This window comes from Scomber japonicus, chromosome 17 (genome assembly GCF_027409825.1).
Source record: "Scomber japonicus isolate fScoJap1 chromosome 17, fScoJap1.pri, whole genome shotgun sequence".
Classification (NCBI taxonomy): Eukaryota; Metazoa; Chordata; class Actinopteri; order Scombriformes; family Scombridae; genus Scomber; species Scomber japonicus.
Genome location: NC_070594.1, coordinates 13,197,447 through 13,219,345, shown reverse-complemented (window position 1 = coordinate 13,219,345; position 21,899 = coordinate 13,197,447). Strand labels below are relative to the sequence as shown.

General features: G+C 39.4%; 1 protein-coding gene across 2 annotated transcripts in view; it reads right to left on the bottom strand.

The window, feature by feature from the left end:
• Window positions 1–21,899, bottom strand: part of LOC128377130 (1-phosphatidylinositol 4,5-bisphosphate phosphodiesterase beta-1) — a 112,234-nt gene that overhangs the window by 14,678 nt on the left and 75,657 nt on the right. The window contains exons 10-28 of one of the 2 annotated variants that reach the window (XM_053337030.1): window positions 19,596–19,742; window positions 18,091–18,248; window positions 15,402–15,484; window positions 15,066–15,150; window positions 11,506–11,680; window positions 10,024–10,110; window positions 9,504–9,574; window positions 8,528–8,624; window positions 8,298–8,382; window positions 7,805–7,929; window positions 7,514–7,668; window positions 7,248–7,412; window positions 6,599–6,698; window positions 6,321–6,425; window positions 6,113–6,228; window positions 3,547–3,685; window positions 3,337–3,390; window positions 2,944–3,163; window positions 862–1,030 (exon numbers count right to left, since the gene is read on the bottom strand). In XM_053337030.1, coding sequence (XP_053193005.1) covers window positions 862–1,030; window positions 2,944–3,163; window positions 3,337–3,390; window positions 3,547–3,685; window positions 6,113–6,228; window positions 6,321–6,425; window positions 6,599–6,698; window positions 7,248–7,412; window positions 7,514–7,668; window positions 7,805–7,929; window positions 8,298–8,382; window positions 8,528–8,624; window positions 9,504–9,574; window positions 10,024–10,110; window positions 11,506–11,680; window positions 15,066–15,150; window positions 15,402–15,484; window positions 18,091–18,248; window positions 19,596–19,742 — 2,336 coding nt within the window. Of the gene's footprint in view, window positions 1–861; window positions 1,031–2,943; window positions 3,164–3,336; window positions 3,391–3,546; window positions 3,686–6,112; window positions 6,229–6,320; window positions 6,426–6,598; window positions 6,699–7,247; window positions 7,413–7,513; window positions 7,669–7,804; window positions 7,930–8,297; window positions 8,383–8,527; window positions 8,625–9,503; window positions 9,575–10,023; window positions 10,111–11,505; window positions 11,681–15,065; window positions 15,151–15,401; window positions 15,485–18,090; window positions 18,249–19,595; window positions 19,743–21,899 lie in introns of those variants that run through there. The other variant, XM_053337031.1, reaches the window with a different exon arrangement.

The following is a 21,899-nucleotide window of genomic DNA, read 5'->3' as shown; positions in this document are numbered from 1 at the left end:
GCTGTAATATTGTAGATGAGGAGAAGGGGGGTTGACCTAGAGCAGCATTTGTTTACTCATTTGTCTAATATGGATAGTCAGTGTTTGCTTTTCTGAGCGCAGGAGGCAATCAGCAAATTATCTAGACCCACACAAGTCAGGGCAGGCTCCTGCATATGTGTGCATGTCCCAATAAAACACACTGAATCTACTTGATTATATGATGTACATATATAATTCTTTATGTACTGTTTCTAACTTAGCAGGCTGGTATTATTAACTGTGGGAATGTGCACATATGACGATGAACATTTGAATCAATCTGCTGCAAGAACTTCACAAGGGCACACAAGTTGAGTAGAGACAAGTGTGAAATGAGTTTAAATTGTGGCGGCCACAAATAGGCAGCTAATAGATGTATAGAGTTGACAGGAAATCAGACTCAAGTCTTTCAGTATGTGCAGCATGTACTAAACAACTGGTCAAATCAAGACAATTTTTATGTGTATATAGCCCATTATCACAAAGCACACATTTCTGTCAGTCTGTACAGCATACAACATCCTCTGTCCTTAGAGCCAATGATTATTCAATACTCTGTGGACCCTCTGAAAACAGCAGTTTTAGCTAGCACAGATATGAGAAAAGTCTTAATGTCCACTTTCACAGATTTGCCTATTATTAGGCCATTTCACTGCATGTACATGCAAATGGCATTTCCAAGGGATATGTCCATACTGTATGAGGATATCAGGGATCAGATGTTGATATGGTGCAGTGAATTGATGCAGCTTTGCCATAAACTGGTGAGTTAACATTAACCATGAGCCAACCCAGTTTCTGTCACATCTTCATATTTGTATTTCAGGTGTTTGTGAGTACCTGCTTGATGTGTTCTCGTTTCTGGTACTTTTCGCTGTAGTACTGCTCCTGGCGAAGTGTGAGGAGCTGTTGCTGCTGCTGTTCCTTCAGTTCTGCCAGCTTCTGGCTACACTCTAGTTCCAGCTCACACAGCTCCTGATCCAGGGTTGACAGAGAGTGCTCGGATCGGCTGCACATGCACACGCACACACACACACACACACACACACACACACACACACACACACACACACACACACACACACACACACACACACACACACACACAGACACACGCACACACAGAAGCACACAACCACAAATTAAAATGTCTGCCTCAATTTCAGAGTAGAGTGGTCCTTAGTAGTCCGTACTCATTCTATTGATGTTGTAAATGAATGAATGAGATGCATCTTATAAAACAAACCTGCTGTGCTTTATAATTATCTAGTTGTGTAATATAGCTGTCTGGTTGTTTATTTATAGTACCAGTTTGGACACACCTTCCCATTCATTTGGATGAGAAACTGTGTACAAACTTTAACTGGTACTATACTGTAAGTTATAGACCATTATTGGTCCCTGAGAGGCAACTGGTTCTGCCACAGTAGCAATAAAAAGCCACTAATACAAGGCAAGACACACAAGATAAAAACCCACGTAATAAAAACCACATATAAATGCAGAGAGGGAATATTAGTGAAGTAAAAGAGGAGAAACAGGCATTGTCTGAACTGATGCCGACTATAGTTTACAGAGTTGAGCAGTGAAATGGAAGAGGGCATGAAGGAGAATGTATATTTGTTAGTTCTGACTGATGTTTGTCTGAGGGAGGAACTCAGAGTGCGGGGGCTGGCTACTGTCAGATATGATGGATTTTGCTTTCAGGTAGACTTTTGTGCTTAGTGCCAATAATTTTGCTACTGCCTTTCATCACTCTTGTTAATTTTTCTGTTTGAAGATAAGAGAGGCATACCAACAAATGAAAGAATGAGTGAAAATTGATTCAATAAAAGATTTACAAAACAATGTCATCAGGGACCTGTCAACCTGGAACTTCCTCTGACACAAAAGATGCTGTTGGCTTTTCTTATTCAGCATTTCTGTATTTCTATCAAGCATCATCTTAAATACTTGTAAGACTCAACAATCTCAACATCTTGTCATCTTGTATATAGAATATATATGTTTATTTATGTGTATATTCATATTGCTTAGCTTACGTATGTTTACAGCTACACCTAGTTAGTAATTACATCTGTTTATATTGCTGTTTATTGCTTGTTGTCTATGTGAACCAGGTAACACAGTTTCATTCTGCTATGCACCTCTACAGTGTTTGGTTTCAGAAAGTTAATCCTAAACCTTAATCAATAGAGGATTTGTCCTTTGGTCATCAAAATAACATTTTTATATATTTGCAGAGAACCTTCTCAGGGAGTGCTACTAAGAACATGGATGTTTAAGTCATTTCAAACATTAGCAGAAACACTGGTCTCACAGCAGTTCGGCTGAAATGTGTTATCTGACTTCCCTTCTGAGTTCCACACTGGCTGACTGGACTGTAATCATTGCTGCGTGCTCAGTTTAGTTTCTTCAGTGCATGATGCACTCCTGAGGGCCCTGAATGAGTCCCTGAGGCTTGGAGCTGGCCTTATCCACTTATTCTTATTCTACACACAGCACAGCCTTTTGTCTTTCCTAGGAGGACATGTGTGCCTCTTAGTGTTTGTGTTGTTGCAACTCAATCTGATTCAGTAGATTTTGATGCATGTTTTCAGGTGAATCATGTTAGTGTATTTCTGCAGATTAAAGAAATAAATAAAGAGAGACAACAACAAAAGTTCATTCATGTTTTATATAGAATGCTATATATTACTAAGATAATTGTAGCATTATAATTATGAGTGACTTTTCCCTCTTTCACAATAAACTGTAGCTATGCTAGAAATCTATCAATGTGACACTGTGTCTACATTTTGCCAGTCAGTTGCAGTACAAAACCCCCCCAAAACATCTTATCTGTCTGGATACAGCAAAGACTTCAAATGAAAAAGGTAAAGCACATAAGAATTTAAACAGGAGAAGAGGAGGGCCACCTACCTTTTCTTACCATCTCGTTTGTGGCTCTTCTGCAGGGTGGAACGCCGACGCTGATGTTGACTCTGTAGCTCAGAAACACGAGCTGTGTGCTCCTTGATCAGCTCGCTGGTCTTGCGGTGGTGTTTCCGAACCAGCTCCTTCATCTCCTTGTACTGCTTCCTCTGCTCTCGAACAAAGCCCTTCTGTTGCTTCAACTCCTCCACTGTCTGAGCCTCCAAATCTGTAGACAAAATGGTTTTCTTGAGAAGTATGTACACGACCACCAAAACCAGTGAGTTTGAGTTTCTGAAGGTCAGATAAATACTGAAATAATTTATGTTTAAGTAGGGATACAAATCAGTAATCAATCACTAGATAAAATAGTAAGTTCTCGAGGTGGATCATAACTCTTACCAGTGAGGACACTCTGAATGATGTCTTCAGTCTTCACTGAAGGTTTCAGAGAGCCTGTAAAACAAGTTCCCAGGTTGAGTTGCAAGTTAGTTTTACTGAAGAATCACAACTAATAATATTATGATACAGGGAAGAACTGTTATCATTAATACAGCCGTAGATGCAGATAAAAATAACTGCTACACATGTAGTGGATGGATTATACAATACCTGCAGACTGAGGCTGGTGGCCAACCAGTGAAGGTTGTTTGGGGGCGATGATGGGTGTGTGGCTCAGTCCATTCTCTGCAGGCAATGCTACCCTCTGGTCCACTTTAGATTCTGAGGGGGCATCGCTTCCTGCTTCCACCTGTCCAGCACATGAAAGATTCAACATTTGGATTAATTCCACTCACCAATCAAAACTGAATGCAGCGCTGAATCTGAATATTATATGTTACAAGCTTCTCACACATGAACTACAATAAAATACCTAAATATACCTGGTCAGTGTTGCTGGTAGTGATACAATGTAATAGTACACAAACAAACACACACACACACACACACACTCAGACACTATATCATTTGCCACATGCAGACGCACACACTCTTACATGAAAAAAATTGCCATTCCAGTATTTCTTTTTCGTCTTCTTAGTTTAGACTTAAATTAAATATTTCCTTTTTCATTGTCACAGAGCCTGAAAGACAGTTACACTGGTGATGTCTGCTTTCAGAAATCTCTTGCTGTACCTGTGTCTTCAAGTGTAATTTGTAGACATAGCTTTGGTAACCCACTCTCAGCATGGCTTCCTGTGCCAAGGCTCAGCAAATCCTAATTTCCCCTAGGCTCTGCTGAATCATGGATTATTGTTGTTATCTTTGAAAGGTTAATTTTGAAAGAAAATAATCTCTCTTCTGATCATGCTGACCACTTCTACTCTTTTCTTTTCCTGCTCTCTCTATACTCATCTCCTTACACTGTGCTCTGCCTTCCCATGCTCTCCCACTTTTGCTGACTGTTGCCATGGTCACAACATGAAGCAGCTCTCCGTTGGCCATCCTCGTGGGTAATCATATCAGCTGGTAAATCAGATAAAAGAAGCCCCTCGGGAACATCCCTTCTTTCCAGCCCCCTCCTCTTATAACCCAAGATAACCCTGTGTCCTGCCTTGCCTTTCACCCTGAATGTATCCGTACTTCAATCTTAGAAATTGTTGCTCACATCTCTTCTCAGACATCACTCCTTGTTGCATTTCACCAACAATAATCCTTAACCTTGTACTTTTTAAATGACTAAACCCATTAACAGAGACCACCGCTTACTTTACCCTCAATGACCCACTTACAAGTTCACACAATCCATAAAATCCATTCTCCTGCTATTGTTGTAATGTTGATAGACCGTTAGTGTGGGATATTTGCAGTGCAATCTGTCCTTGTATATGAAACTATGAACAAAGTAGAACATCACATTCTCTAGCGATGACTTGTTCAAATGTTCTGAGCTGCTTGGCATTTAGGTAATGTTCAATCTAAAGCAAGCATTAAAGTTAACAGGTCACTGACAATCATATTCCCAGTGTACAGAAAAAGACATCAGTCCAGTTAGTCAGCAGTAGTAGTTTTAAAGTTCTTAGGATCAGGGTTTGACTTAGGATTTCTGTTAAGCTTTCTTTTTTCATTTATACAAACCTTTATTTAAACTTGAAGAACCACTGAGGTTGCCCTCACCTACAATGGTATGGAGTTACAAGTTAAAGTTAAATATAAAAATAAAACACAGAACACAACAAAATGAAATGAAAATGATTTAAGTGATCAAGGTTTTAAACTGTTCATAGGTTGGTAGGCTATTGATCTTTAGTGTGTATTGAAGATCATTCCAGGAGTTTGGGGTACTAAAGGAAAAGGCTGACTTTTCTGGATTCACACCAAGCTCAGGGGACCTCAATAAAGTCAGGGTTAGATAGTGTCGATGCCGTGAATATGCAAGCAACCCTTTACTTGATTTCTATTTGTTGTCACTAAACAGTAAAGTACCACCACAGCCTTGCAACACTTTCAACATTCCCAGATAAGTTGAGTCACACACCATAGAAGAAGTTATCAGCCTTTGTATTATTTCAGTCGAATAACTAATGTGAACAGCTTTGTTTTAATAATCAATGGTGGGATAAGCAGTGTTATTTTTGACCTCTAGAAGAAGAAGAAGACAAATAATAGACTTTATTGTCATTGTACATGTACAAACGTGCCACTTCCTGCAAGTGTACACCTTAAAGCCTGGAGGTGGATGTCTGGAAGAGGCTTGATGAAACACAGTCACAATACTGTATTGCAGCTGTGGTTGCAATACAGATTATCTCAGAGGGACTGGGAGCGGAAAATGGCCAAAACAAAGCCTGATGATAATATCTGTGGGGATCTGTGCAAGCTGTGGTACATAATCTATCTTCTCTCTACAAACATGCAGGTAGATGTCTGTGAGTTTTAAATTACTTTATAATCAGTAAAAAATCCTCATGTTGCTTCCATTACATTGCACCTTAATATGATTTTGTTGAAAGAAAGAGAACTCTCCCTGCATCTTCTCATTCTAGCCACTATATGTTTAAATTTTCTAAACCAGTAAGTGAGAGCTGCCAGCTGGCTGAGGGACCTCTCATCTCAATCAGAAGCTGATCAGTGGCAGCGGACATAAAGCTTTCCACTCATGAAAACAAACAATTATGAGAACACACACACAGATGTACAGATGTGGGGTGACCTGTACATACAAACATTCACACACCTCTTTGTCACCCTCCTCTTCTCCCCCCTCCTCCAAAGTGAGAGCAGCTAACTGATTGGCTCTCTGCTCCATCAGGTTGACATAGCGGATGGGATTGGACAAGGCTTCGATGACATCTGGGGATCAAGAAGAAGAAAACAGAGAAGCTGAGCTGAGCATGAAACTCAACTTGTTTCAGTTTGTGTTTCAATATGTTCATCAGACTCACCTGCAAATGTGTCAGGGACATAATCCTTAACTTCTACATACACAAACAGAGCCGGCATCGTCAGCGCCTGGTTCTTCTCATTCCTTAGATTGATGTAATGATAGCCTGCAGGGTGGGAGTCAGATTAAGGGTCTATCAGTTGTCAGAAATGATCATCAAAGTATACAATTGTTTTGGTGCTGTCTCTGACTTTTTCTATTGTCTAGTGTCTTTAAATGCTAAATTAGCCTCATTATTTTGGAATGATGGTGGGTAAAGAGATAAGTGCTAAAACAAACCTGGACGGATGGCTGACACAGGGATAATACGGTGGCCGATAAACTTCCCTCCTTCTTCAAACACTGCTATCCTTAATGAAGCCAATGTGGGCAGAACAACCTGAGGAAAATGTATAAAAAGTACTATATTATATATGTCATTTACTGTTCAGAGAGCAAATGGAAAGAAACTGTCTACACTTAAACTTTTTTATATTCCATGTAGTTTTAAAACTTTTTACACTTAATGTTGACCGCATATGCATGGCCATCAGAATATACTGTACTTCCTGAACTGCAAATGAGGATAAACTGCTAAAATTTTTAGATTCAACATGCACCTCTCTCTATCTCATTAAGTATATGCAGTATTTTCCCTCAGGGATTAATTTAAACTCTTTAAAGATGTTTTATGTGTTTACTGTATATGTAAGCTGATTGTATTTAAAAGAGTTATGCTAATACTATGTGTAATGAACATTGTAAAATATATACTTCAATATATATCAATCTAAAATGTGAATGCTTACACATCTTCAGCACCTATATCAGTTTATGCCATTTCATTTTCTGCCTTAATACATTCGTTTTACACTTCAGACTCAATCCGAAACTCAGTTGAAAAGGTGTTAAGTTTGTCATCACATGTATGCACAACACACTATCTGACCTTTTTGAAGACAATGGCCTCCTCTTCCCAGACGGGGTTGATGGCATTGCCCTGAGATGTCTTGGTCTTGAAAGCTTTCCTCTTGGTGTCCACCGGTAAGCCAAACATGTCGATCTCCACGTATGTGCCTACTTTCTTATCAGTCAGGAACTGGCCTGAGATGATCTGGAGGGAAGGAACATGGGAGAAAGAAAGAAAAAAACTATGATAAAACAGAAAGAAAGCTGTGAAAATAGATAACCAGACTATCTAAAATAAACACACACCTTCACAGACAGAGTGTTGGCTACTATCCCATCCACTGTGCTCTCAGTGAAAGGATCAAAGTGTTTGTCTGGCCGCCTCATGAACTCAGGTTTCAGTCTATAGCCACATTTTCCATTGAACTCATACATGCCCAAGTTCAGCTGCATTGACAAATCTGTGGAGTAAAAACAGAATTACAACAGTTAATATGTGAGGGTCAATAACAGAAATGTTGGTGTTCATCAATTAATATTTTTTTTCCTCAAACAAAATGTTAACATTTAGAAATGCCTGTCACTATCCTCCCTCACCGATGGTCTGGAAGTTGAGAGCCACCAGCTGACAGCCAGCGTTCCAGAAAAGCTGAGGGTTATAGTTGGATGAATCCACTCTGGTGCCTTTAGGGTAGATCCTGCTCAGCTGCAACTTGTTGTACCTGAACAAACTGGTTAAGGCCAATTTCTGCATGGCCTGCATTAGAAAATACAACTGTTGCCGTTACTACTACTACCACTATTTATTCAACTTCTGCTTGTATTACAACTTAATACTAAAATAACTTACTTCAAATGGCACACGGTTATATGTATATAATCATATTCCCATTGTAACTTTTATGCAACAAGGTGAAAAAGTCCTAAGGAATATAATGACACATACGCACAATTACAACCCCCCCCCCCCCTAAAAAAACCCCCAAAACAAAACAAACAAAAAATATAACATCAACAGAAATTAGATTCAAACATTGTGAGTTTTATTAAGTAGCACAAACCACCGCTTCAGTAATATTGAGAAGGATACTCCACAAACTCCACAGGAGATTTAGTCAGTTGCTCCAAGGCTTTTGTCTCTACAAAGGACGACATCTGGAAGCTGCGATTGATCTCTGTAGACAGAAATGGCGATATGCTGATCAGACTAAAGTTACCCGTTCTACAAAAAACATTTGTTCTCATCCATTCTATGAAGCTGATGTTGATTTTGTGAGCACATGTCACATCTATAAATAAATGTTTATTGTTTGTATGTACTTTTGGAACCCTCAAAGCTGTTGAACTTGACTGGCTGGATGTAGGTGACCAGGTTGGACATTTCCTCTGTAGCAGATGCCTCACTGCCTGCTGTACCCTGTACATGAAAGCACACCAAATGCATCAGTCGGACAAGTTCTGTGTTGTGAAAAGTAAGGAAGATTATGGGTTTCTCAGAGACACATGAAGACAATGATTGCAACACATTTAAAGATATTCATTGAAGAACTCTCTGGGCTTTGGAGACAGTGGGAATAAAATGCATAATCAAAAATGTACACTAGAGGGCAGCCTCAGCATATGACATGAAAACAGTACACTAAACAGTAAGGACAAAATACACAAAAAATGGATTGTGCAGCATTTGCAACCATTATCTGTACCATTTTAAAGTCCTTTGGAAAAGATTTTGTTGAAATGATAAGCACATCTCCAAACTGAGAAAGAGGCAAAGCAGTGGTAACTTTATTAGCACTGGACTGGTCAGGATCTGATGATAATTCATGTTCTGTGTTCTGCTACAGATCCACACAGCTCAGCTGTTGTAAACATATTCCAGATTTATAAGCTGAGATTGTTTGTAATAAAACAGCCCCTGTGTGAATGAACCCTGAGCTCTAACAGTGCTGTCAGGACAGTTTTATTTTTAAGTAGCTGAAAGTCTGAGATAAGACTGCCCCCAAAAATGTCTGACTAAAGATTTCACCTTGGATATAGTTCAATATCATTCAACCCTCACAGGCTTGAAGATTTACATTCATGCAAATAGTACCAGGACACCATGTTGCTATTTGCATGGCAGAACAGTTTATGGTACATTTCACGCCTTGTGAGTTTTTTGTGAATTACATGCTATGTTTTTGTTTTATTTGAACAGGTTTAGCAACTGCGCAAATCTTTTTGTGGATTTGGCCCTATATGTATATGACTACTGGTATTTGTAGTGAATGCTGAGTGTCACTTGTGGGAAACCAACCTCGTCCATTGAACCCTTTTTACAGTCGTCATCATCATCGTCATCATCCTCGCTCTCTGCCTCCACCTCACCTAAGATCACAGTCACAGATTTGGTCAGACATGAATAAAATAAATGAAGGTAAACAATCAAAAGCTACATTTGTTCCAATGTAATGGATGTTTTGACACACTAAAGGACATGCAAAAAGCTGATATCTTTTAAAGTCTTTTATCTAGGATCAGTTACCTCCGTTACATTAGCAACACAAATAAGGTTTACACTGACAGCTCCCAAATCAAATAGCTCATGGAGTGAGGAAATTAATTTTAATATTGTTTTGGTTGAGCTGACCCAGCCTGTGCGCACCCGCATAATGAGAGATCTACTAAAGATTTACCACTGAGTCTGTTGTCACACAGAGGAAATTAATTTTAACACTGTAATGGTTGAACTGACCAATAGCTTCTGTGCCAGCCAAATGAGAGCTCTACTAAAGATATCCCACTAAATCTGAGGCCGTGTTCTATGTTTGACTCACCAATAGACTTCCTGCCCTGCGGCCTCAGGCTGAGCTCAGCACCCTCAGCAGGCTGCGAGGAATCTGCCATCTCCTCTTTGGTTGAACCTGTGAAGAGAAAACAAACTCATTAAAAACAGACCAGCAAACTACTACCAAACTACTAATCTCACTTTTTAAAATGCTGTTTGTCTTTTCTACTGTTACAGTTTCATTTCAAGTTTCATTTACTCATTAACAACCCTCCACACACTGTCAGTGTAGCTCCCATGTCTAGTGTTGATGGACTCATCTAGCTAGTTGTGTTCAATGCATGCTTTGTGAGCAGCAGCAAGATTCAGTCCATCATGTTTTGCACCAAGCTGTGGCTGTCAAGACATATAGAGGCTGTCCTACACTTCTGATTGGTGGAATTTGTTGAGCTTGTAAGCAGCCTGACAGGCTTCTCTGCAGCCTCCCAACTTCAAAACACTACTCGCCCTCCTCTGCATGTTTATTGGCAAAAAAAAAATTAAATTTATATTTCTATTTACAGATGAGAATGTAGTTATACTCTTATTGAAATATGTCAAAGCTAAGAAATGAAACAACAGCCATCCTGATTGTTGTGTTTAGAGAGTTCAAATGTCATTGTGTCCATCTCCTCTTCTGAAATCCAACCTATGCCCTTGCACTGACTGTCTCATAATGTGTCAGTACAGTCTAACCATCTCAAATTCCTTGTACACGACAAAAAAAGTGATTTCTGACTATTAGAAAATAGTCAAATGCTTGTGCTGCTTATTTTCTTACACCAGAGGGCAGTGTGTCTCAGTGTATGAGTGAAGCTTGTGGCCCGGAAAACAAGGCAAATGAAATGTATAAGGGCTATCATCATTTACAGCTGAATGATAAACTGTATGTACAAACATGAGCAAAAATTGGGAAATGTGAAGTACAAAAAAAGAAAACAGATACATGGATGTACACACACACACACACACACACACACACACACACACACACACATATATGAGGGAGTGTCCTCCAATGCATATATGAATGATGAAGGAAACAAAAAACATATAGCAGCTGTGAAAATACAAAACTCCATAAAGTGAGATACATAAAGTTTCACCAGACAGTTATAGTATAATCTACACACAGTAATATGCACACACTCCCACACAATCAAGACCACGACTGGCCAGTGTTTAAGACACCCCAGTGACTAGCAGGGTATATGCCTGACAGCGAGTATATGCAACCGCCAATAATATCCTCAGCTGATGGAGAGGGCCATGAAAATGATGAATGATAAACAATAGCAGTGTTTCGCTCCCCTGAATCAGTTTCTGGACGGGCACAGAGGTGTTGGTCCATTGTGTGTAGATGGACCCAGACAGGCTAAATTTTACATCGTAACTCAGTGGCCCCAGTCTGACTTGATGGCTCTGTTTGTGGGATGCGAGTGAGTATGTGTGTGTGTGTGTGTGTACTTTTGTGTTGAGGGGCATGTTTTACCTGCACTCGGAGAGGAGGGCTCACACACGCTGGAAGAATCACTGTAGGTGTTTGAAACCTGCTCGGACAGTTTCTTCTTGGTGCTTCCATCTGGCTTGTGATGTTTCTTCTTGTTCTTCACCAAGATCTTCCCCATCAGTTCCATCGGGCTGGGAAGCGGAACACCAGATTCCAGCTGGAAGCGTTGTAGAAAATAAAAGGGTCAGAGTGGTAATGTAAATCATAGAAAGGTCACATAAATTAAGAAAGAGACAAGAATAGAAGTTCTGCACGATAATGTAATACTCTAAGGTTATAGGATCTTGTGGAGGATGGACTAATATAGGAAGGTTCTTCAAAACTCAGTTCCAAAATGTTGGAGATTTCTCTTTTACGTTCATATTTTACCAAAGTTTTGAGAGAAATTAGTTAGGCTAATGATAAGGACAAAATACTGACATTGCAAAAAAAAAAGTTCCATAAAATTTTTGTAATGGAGGGAATCACTTAACATTCATGGCAGCTTTAGGAAAAAAACCTATTCTGTTAAAAATTCATGATAGAATATTGCTGAATAGAGCTTGTTAGTGACCAGCAGGATCTGCACTGAGCATTACAAAGTCTGTTGATGTAACAGCTCAAAAGTTTAAACTTTCAACACTAAATTCAGCTTCCTGGAGGAAAATTGAGTGTTAAACACAAACACACACCCTCTCAAGGGAGCTGACTAGAAGTAGGCAGATCTCTGATTTATTTATGGGGTACACTGCTTTTGGATCACAGTGTTTAGGGATATTAATAATGCATTATTGAGAAAGTCAGTACTGATGTTGAATATACACACACACATGTGCACGCGAGCGCAACCACAGTGTTTACAACTACAGCTATAAACATAATCGAACTTTAAATGTTTCCTACTTTCACTTCTTTCAGGAGCGAGGAAACAGTGGTTTTAAAACTGAACATGAGCCAAGCTGTTCCATACAGTAACCTCCTTTCCCAGCTCCCACACACATTCATCTGCACCTTTCTACTGTTGTTGTTGGAAAGTGATAAAATAAAGATTTGACGTCCTGTTTGCTTTGGCTCCACTCAAACATTTCCTCTTAAATGGAACCAGTTTAATGCTGAATGTAGCATGTAATCTTGACTCCACTCAAATGCTCAGCAAAAAAACATTTGATTTAAGCTACAAATTACCTAGGTGGATTCAATTAAGCTTTTGTAATAAAGAAGTGAAAATAGGGCATCAACAGAGCTGGTAGACACTGGAAACAGTCAACTCAGAGTTAAAAGCAAACACTCAGTCATTCTTGAAATAGTCTTTGGGAATATTCGCTCCAGCTTTCATCACTTTAAAGCCCTTGAGAAGCTGACAAATTCAAGAACGGGTTTCAGGTGTGGTAGACTTGCAGGCACTGCTGAATCGACTTGTTAAATGACAAGACTCTCGTATGTGAGCCTCATTTTTAGAAAAGCTGGTATTGGCTTTTCTTTTAGGAAGTATTGACTATTTATATCTTGTTTGTATAACTCTGTGCTGAAAGAACACGTGTAGCAGAGTAAGAGCTGTGCTGTGCTGACATGAAGTACAAGGGCAATGAAGTGTTGCTTTACTAAAGAGGTGTATCATCTTCAATTTGTGGAGTGTTGCTGTTAGCCTGCTAGCCATGCTAGCTCTGGCAGTTTATGCTTGCTCTTCTGTCCAACTTATTACCAATCCCGCCTGCTTTCTGCATGCAAGTACATTTCTCCTTGCCAATTCTGCTATGTCTGCAGCTCAAAACTAAGCCTCAGCAAGACTGAACAAATTGCAAGAAAAATTGCTTATTTCTCAACATATTTTTTCAGCAGTTATAATGAAAATGTTTTGGCAATACGGCCTTCATCAGCATAATGAATGCAGTGATGAGCAGCCACATAACAAACATGAAAACATGTTCTTGGCTAATCAGATTAAATTATTTCAAATTCTTCTTTTTTTTAAAGAGCAGACTGTTCTCAGCTTAATTTCAACCCCTCCCACCCCCCCTCCCCACACACACACACACAGATAAACCCGTTACCAGGTTTTCTCATATAGTGCCATAAATGACAGTTTTGTGGGGTGAAGATACAGGAGGAGCTTGAGTTTCTAAGAAAACTGTAATCCTCTTTACTGTCACCCCAGGCCTAGCTGGAACCAATCTAGCTATATTACCCTATCTGCCCCTGCCCCTATGGACTCATGGTGCTGATATCCCATTTGATATGCTGTATATACGGCTGTCTCGGCGCCAGAAGGGAGTGGTTGTCATTGCACTCACCTCTCCCAGTTATTACATGCTCTGTGGTAGTAATCTGATTCCTCAATGGCACTTTTTCTTTCTGTGTCCTCTCTAACTTCTCCCTTGGTGTCTGTCTTCTCATATCTCTCTCCTTCTCTCCCTTCCTCTTCCACTCCATTCAAAAAGGCTTCTCCCTGATAATACTTCAATGTCAAATCCAGTCAGAAAGCTGTAATTCTCAGAGGGCTGTGTCTTTGGCAGGCAGCGGCACTGGAGGAGCTCCCTGCGTGTGTGAGATAATACTGCATCTGACTGCTGGGAACTTTAGCTGCTCTGTAGTGTCATACCAACAGTGACAAGACATCCCTAGTGAATAACGCAGAGGAAGTAAGTAATACGCTAAAGTACATAAGTGCGCAGGATTGTATATGTGGTATATCTTCACGTGTGCACCAGACACCATGAAGGGTGACAGAGTGTGTGACAAGTGTCTACATTTGCCTCACGTAATTGCCTGCGTCATTACACACAAAGGCGCCTTTGGGGGGGTGGGGGGGGAGTTTGGCCACAAAGGGACAAAGCAAGCTTTTGACTGGTAGCCATGGCAACAGAGGAGATACAGATAAAGGGCTGCCAAGAAAAGCCATGTTTAGATTACAGGGTAAAACACTTTTGTCTGAACATTTAATCTCACACAGGCTGTCGTTTGCAGTCTTTCCTGTGATAACAGAGAGGTGATGGAGAGTAATAAAAATGAATGTGGGATGAATCATTAAAAGTTGGCTTCCGTGGCAGCTAAATAGCCGCAAGTATGTTTGTGTCTGTGATTGAAAATGAGAATGAAAAAAAGAGACAGAGACAGGTATAAAGCCTGTAGGAGGCCATTTAGAAACGTGCCCGGAGTGACAGAAAGAGGAATAACAGTGACAACACATTCTGCCAGGTGCTACAGGGCATGATGATATGTTGCTGTATGTGAGGAAGATGGAGAGTGACAGAGAAAAAAAGATATGATTACAGAGAAATAGTAGCGTATGTAAACAAATAAATGAATAAATGTGTGTGAACATGTGAGTGTAAGTCGAATGTCATGTATGGGTACCATGCTGGACAGCAGTGTTCAAGGACACCTCTTCAGTGCACTCATCTGTGCGATAATGTCCACTGAATCCCTCGCTGCTGGCCATTTCTTATATATGTGTGTGTGTATGAGCAAGAGAGGGAGAGAGAAAGAGAGAGAGAGCACCAAAGTGTGAATGTATGTGTGAGCAAATGCACATGTGAGTGCATTTGAACATCTTATGTACTCACAGGATATTTCTCTAGAGGTTCTGTCAGTAATGCGTCTCCAAATATTGACCGGCAGTACTCTGCCATCTTGGCCTGCTGCTTCGGTCTGGGAATCATCAAACACACAAACACACCCCATCAGGATTTTTCTACTAAATGCCAATACGTACTGAATATGTATCCCCTTAGAGCCATGAATAGCCAAAACAACCAAGATGACATATGAAAATTGCCTCGCTAAAGCTCTGTATATATAAACAAGACGGCTGATTTGGCCTAGTGACGTTAACCCAGCCCAAGATAAACAGTGCTGATTAATAAAGTTGACAATCATAGTCAGATGATCTGCTGACTTACGAGTCCACATGGTTCTCAAAAGACAGGATGACGGGGAAGGGCGAGGTCTTGAAGGCACACTCTGCAATAGCCTCGATCACCTCCTAAATACACAAATACAGAGGAAAAATACAAAATTATAATGTAACTATAAATGACACTGAATACACACCCTAAAGATAGAATGTTATTAATACACTTTGAGAAATATGATGCATAGTAAAAATGATCAATGCTGTCACTGGAGAGTCAAAAGAATTCAAATACGCTTGAATTTTTGATTTTATATAACAGCCAGAAAAATGTATAACTACAATGTTGTGATTCCCTACATTTCCCAGGATGCCTGAGGGCTGCCCCCAGCGAAAATGCCCAAACATGCTGAATAAAGGAGAATGCAATATCAACAGTGATAAGATAAGAAGATAGCCTTTCATGGTACGGAAAAATAAATTAAACCGTGCCTTACTCCAAATGCAATATGTCTACATGGCGTTATGGTCTTCTCTGTGCGGCTTTGTGTATCACATGCATGTATCAGTGTAACATCAGTACAGTGGATTTCTATTGTCAAGGTCCTTTATGGCTATGCTGGATGTCAACATATTGTAACATTTTCTGGTTAATAATGTGAAAAAAAAATCCCCGAGAGCATATCATAAGTAGCTGATGGTAAGTCGAGGGTGCTATGTCATTTGTGTCCCACAAATTTCAACACGGGTAAGTTTACGGAAATGGGAGCTGAGGCAAGAAGTGCTTAAATCCAGTGAAGACAGTTCAACATCTGATATTTGATATCCAAGCCACTGATTGTCTAAGTCAATTACACCGTCATTAACGACAGTGTCAGTTCAGTTAATGCCTTCATTTCCATTTGCTCCATCTCCTCCAATAAAAATCTTTGTCTGTAATCCAACCCTCTCCATCTGTAGCTCTCTTCCTGTCTTTCACAACTCTTCTCTTTTTGCATTTCACTCTCAGTCTAATTCCATTAGGCATGTTCTACTTCTTCTGTTACTCTCATTACATCCAAATTTCCTCCATCAATCAATCCAACCACCTTTCTTTCTTTATCTCCTGTCACCTACTCTGGCCTATTCATCCTCTCCTCCTATTCATCTATTTCTTCTTTTTGTCCTCTCATCTTCTGAGCCGACTAAACACCCTTCAGCAGCTTTGTTCAGGACCATTCAGTGTGTTCCTGTCCATTTCAATCTGTCATCTGCTGCATGCATGCCCGATTTTGTGTTTTCTCCAACTTTTCTTAATTTTATCATCTGTGTCTGACTCTTTATCTGTCTGTATTTCTACCTGTGTATTGTCGTCCCTGCTGTATATAATGTTATTAAAGCCATTAGTCATACACAGAATATCATTTACAGTATAAATCTAAAACTTTGTATTTGCTTTACTATTTTTTTAAACAAGCTGTTGCATTGTGGTGTCTTGGTGTTTGAGGCCGCAGATCAGTGCTGCTGCTACATACACATGCATCACCCACTGTTCTGCAAAGCTGCATTCTTCATCCTTCAATCTATGTTTTTCTTCAGATAGTGACAAGATAAAATCTTCTCTGAAGTAATTTTGACTTAAATGTCAAAAATGATTGGTTTTGGCTAGTCTACACTGAATCAAATGTTCAATATAATCTGATGGCTAAAAAGATAAAAAATGTCATAAGTTTTCATTGACTAAAATGACACTAAAATAGTGACTTTTTTTGGACAAAAAAGACTAAAATACTCAGACTTTTAGTTTACGTGATGATGAAAATATACTTTTTTGGTTTATTTGGTTTTATTTGAATTGTACTTTGAAAAACACTTTGCCTGTTCTATACTTCTTTATAGTGTAATTTACACCCTTTGCAAAGTTATATGTGACTAATTACACAGTTCTGTTTTTCTCATTTGTATTTATTCATATTTATTTTTAATTTATTCATTTATTTATTTTAGCAATTTAATTATGGAAATAAAATTCTCTGGTCCATTTTGTTTAACGAGATTGCACTTCTGCATACTAATGTGTTTTTTTCCTGTTCTATAGTTACTTCTACAGTGTAATATATATTGTTACTGCACAGTTCAGGTTTTCTTATGTGAAATAGCGATAATGAAAACATATTGCTTTGGTTTAAAGAAGATAAAATGGTTTAAATAGTTAGGTATGATAGAATAAACATCTGAAATAATCAGCCAAAGTAATGGATAAAAAAAAATACAATAGTGAGCTAAAAGCAATGAATAAATGGTTGAAAGATCCAGCTGCACACAGCAAACTTGACCAAACACACCTAAAAACTGGCAAATGAATGATTTGGAGACTCTAAACAATATGCACTTTTTGTAGTGTTACTTAACATCCACTTTAAAATCAATTCAAATTAACACATTTGAAACTTGACAGGTAGTGTAGATGAAAGGGTACTTGAGTTGATCTCATAGAGACGTGGGAGTCAGACAAAAAAGGTTAAGAGACATTGAACTTAACACAGCTGGGTGTGGGTGTTAGCTAAACTTCAGCACTTTACTGACATTCCTCCCAACCAATCAGTGTTTATTGCAGTGGATTGTATCTTCTCTGTGTCTGTATATAAATATATTAAAATGTATCTCCACAGAAAGGTGTTACATATGTTGCTCCCCATACCCCACACCCCACTCAACCTCTTGCCTCAATCGCTATCAGTCTACTCTACTTGTGATACCTTGAAGGAGATTTCCGTTGTCATGGTGAAGCCGTGAGTGATGACAGGCTCTTCTTCTGTGGTGCGACCCTTCCAGCAGTCCAGTTCAATGCAGCGGCACCCTGACAGGAGAACCTGTTTGTACATCTCCACTGAAGAGTTTCCTGCGAGCTGGCCAGCTGCACACACACACACACACACACACACACACACACACACACACACACACACACACACACACACACACACACACACACACACACACACACACACACACACACACACACACACACACACACCACTTCAGATAACTGTTATATTGATCCCAAAGGTATCAGGATACCTATAAAGGCTCCCCCCACTATTCAAGAGCTCATTAACCACATTAGTTACTAGCATGCAGTAAAAACAATACAATAGTCATTATCTGAATCAGGCAAATCTCATCACCCTGTCACCATTAGCAAAGCAATTATCTCTTCACATAAGCAGCATGCTTTCCTCCAACATGGTGGAAACTGTGTCAAACTGAGAGGCAGATCTGTGTTCTCACTTCAGGCAGCATCATCCATTCCCTCTCATTTTTTTCATTCCTTTTCTCATTTTCTTCCCACTCTTTCTTTCTCTTCTTTTGATAGACATCCTCATTCAACACTCATTAGGGAAACACTCTCTTTACATAATGAGTTCATGTGTTGTACACTGTCTGAAACATTAATTTACCATGGAACAATAGGATGGAAATACATCAACACAAATTAATATGTACACAAGCTGCTGTCAGTCTAAAAATAATTTGTGGATCTTTCTTGTAAAGTTATGAAATGTAAATAAAAGACAGAAATGTATTCTACCTTACTTGCACCTCTCTATTGCCTATTATAATATTACAATGTGTCACATTACATAAATAGTGATCGTGAAGAGGAAATCAAGGACCTGTTGTTTGTTTTTCTCATTTCTTCATTTCGCAGGCTATGCGGCTGGCCTATTACAGAAATTCCATTTTTCCATTGCTGGAGAAATTTGATCCACTTGAAAGATTCAATGCTCTCCAGTTCCCCCCAGAATAGATTTGAATAGATGAATTCTAATATCCATTGAAAAGAAAATGGCCTCTGTATGGCGCTTGCCATGCTTGTGTACTGCCGGGAGCCAGTTACTGTGACTACCACTCTAAAGAAATATTTAACTCATGAATATCAATGAATTGAGTCTCATGGCATGACTTGATTGGATAACCTCTTGAGAGGTAATGCAGGAGAAGGGGCCTGATACGCACGAGCAAGTCTGATTGACTGACCAGTGAGGTATAAAGTCGGGTGTGTTCACTTGTGCATCCATAATTGTATTTATAAATGAATGAGTAACCTGTTCATGTGTAGAAAAATGAAGATGCGTGCGTGCAATCAGTCAGGAATAAAATCGGCTAGGGTGTGAGTACGTGAGTGCAAATCAGACTAAGGGACAGAAAGAGCTTATATACACAACAGATTTTGTGTGATGTGTGATGGGTAAGTGTGTACCTGTGAGGTATGTGTTGTGTGATGAGTTGATGAAATAGTGGGAGAGGGGCAGAGTCATGTCTTCACTCTGGTCCAGCTTCTCGGGGGGAATGATGCTGTTTTCCTCACCGTTCAGATACCTGGCGAAGCCCTCCACCGAGATCTGACCTGCACAAACAAACCACAGCACAGGCCTGTTATTCAAGATGATAAGTATAAAATGTCAAGTCAGTTTTTACAAATATCACAAATCACAAATGTGCCTCAATCTGTACAGCAATACAACATCCTCTGTTCTTAGACCCTTGGTTTGAATGAGGAAAAAGATATTTGTTGCAAGTATTTGGTCATACATCAAAATAATGGGCAAATTACAATTATTATAAAAAGGTCATGCATGTGTGTACCAAATCTCATGGCAATCAATGTAATTACTGTTGAGACACTTCACTGAAAACCACTGACCTGCGGGTAGTGTGATTACAGTAAAAGTCACCAGGCTCATAAGAATTTACCCTAAGGGGGCCATGAATAGCTTTCATCACAATTTAATAGACATCAATCTAATATTTGTTAAGGTGTTCCAATCTGGACAAAAGTGGTGGACCAACTCAACAAACAACCAACAAAGAAATACTGCCCTCCCTTAAGCCATGTAGCAATGGCAATATGTTTGAGTGTTTATGTGTACAATATACACACATAACATACTGTGTACATACTGTATACTTGCATGTACATTCAAGATAGCAGTTGTTAGCAGCATTGTCAAATAATTTTAGAGGTTACATTACAAAAATGGTCGTAATCATTAAATAAAGCCACACTGAGATTACATTAAGTTTAAATTAGCAGGAAGTCTGATTCACTGTCTACTGAAAGCCTTTAGAAAAAGATTTAAGGTGCAAAGCTGGATAATAAGTCCCCTGATTTCACAAGATTGTTTATAATACACAGATCATTTTCTACATTTCAGGCTTACCCTAACTCTAATCCACTAGCTTCCACTACCACTGCTGTCTATAATAAGCTAAAAACAGATCTAAGAAAACTACACTTGAAGCTCTTCTTTCCCTGCTTGATTTGTTTGTCAAGGTCACTCATGTTAAGCTTTGCCTTTTTGCTGTCATCACTGAGCTCATGTCTTCACTGAATACTGAGGAAAGTGAATACTGCTGGATAAATACTTAATAATGCATTTGAAAAAAACGTTCACATCTCCAACTATCTAGACACAGGATTAAAATTTCCATGCATTACCATACACATCACACGCTGCACCTGCATGGATTACATTATGTTCAGCGTATAACAAGTGCTCACAGCGAAACCAAAACACTTGCAGCCTCCTCCACCCACACATATACACGCTCACTTGACGTTATGCTAAATATGCTAAGTGATGCAAGCTTGACGGGTGCAGCAGGTCCCTCCGGCCACTTTATGCTAATTAATGCGGTGCCGCCCTCTGCAGAGTTGCTGGACTAATTAACGCTGGCTGCTGTCTGTGACATCTGAGCTCAGTCGCATTCAGTGTCTTACTCCCTGCTGACTGCCAGGACCTCCCTTTGCCAAGCTGAGACATAACCTCTGTACCACAGTCACACACACACACACAGATATGGACACAGAGTTTCCCAAGTTCCCATGACATTTGTAGGTCTAATGGGGAAAATGTGTGTTAACATGGCTGGGATTAGAGGTCTACCTGAGTGAGTGTTATTCTAAAGGTGTGACTTCTGCAGTTAGATCTGAGAGGAGGAGAATATGAAAGGCTACATTCAATCCATTTTTCAGTTGGCTTTTGGCCACAGTAAAGATTGCGTTCAGCAAAGAGGAAACTGTACAGGAAATTCATTCTGATTATAATGATAACCTACAAGACAAGAATGGCACAAACTGACAAAACCACTGACAAAGAGCTTCCTCTCTACAATCACCAAACATGAATATGCAATGATATGCGACCAGCCACTTTGGATGTAAGAGACTTCAAGTGTTTTGTTTCATTTAGCATTTTATTCATTCGCTTTAAACAATATTGAAACGTTTAAGCAAATACAGTCTAAAGTAGTCAAAGACAATGATAGAGGACTGAGGAGATGGATGAATGGTATAATATCTGCACAACTGAAGATAGAAATAGATGGAATGAGACAGAGAAAGCAACAAGGAGAGTAATCAGAAAAGATAACATTTTAAAGTAACAGTTTTCTACTAAATTATACAGGCAAATGCATCTATGCATATGGTACACACATCCACAAAAAGCTTTTTCTGTGAATACTAAAGTAAATGCCTAGTATGCACAAAGCCACCCATAAA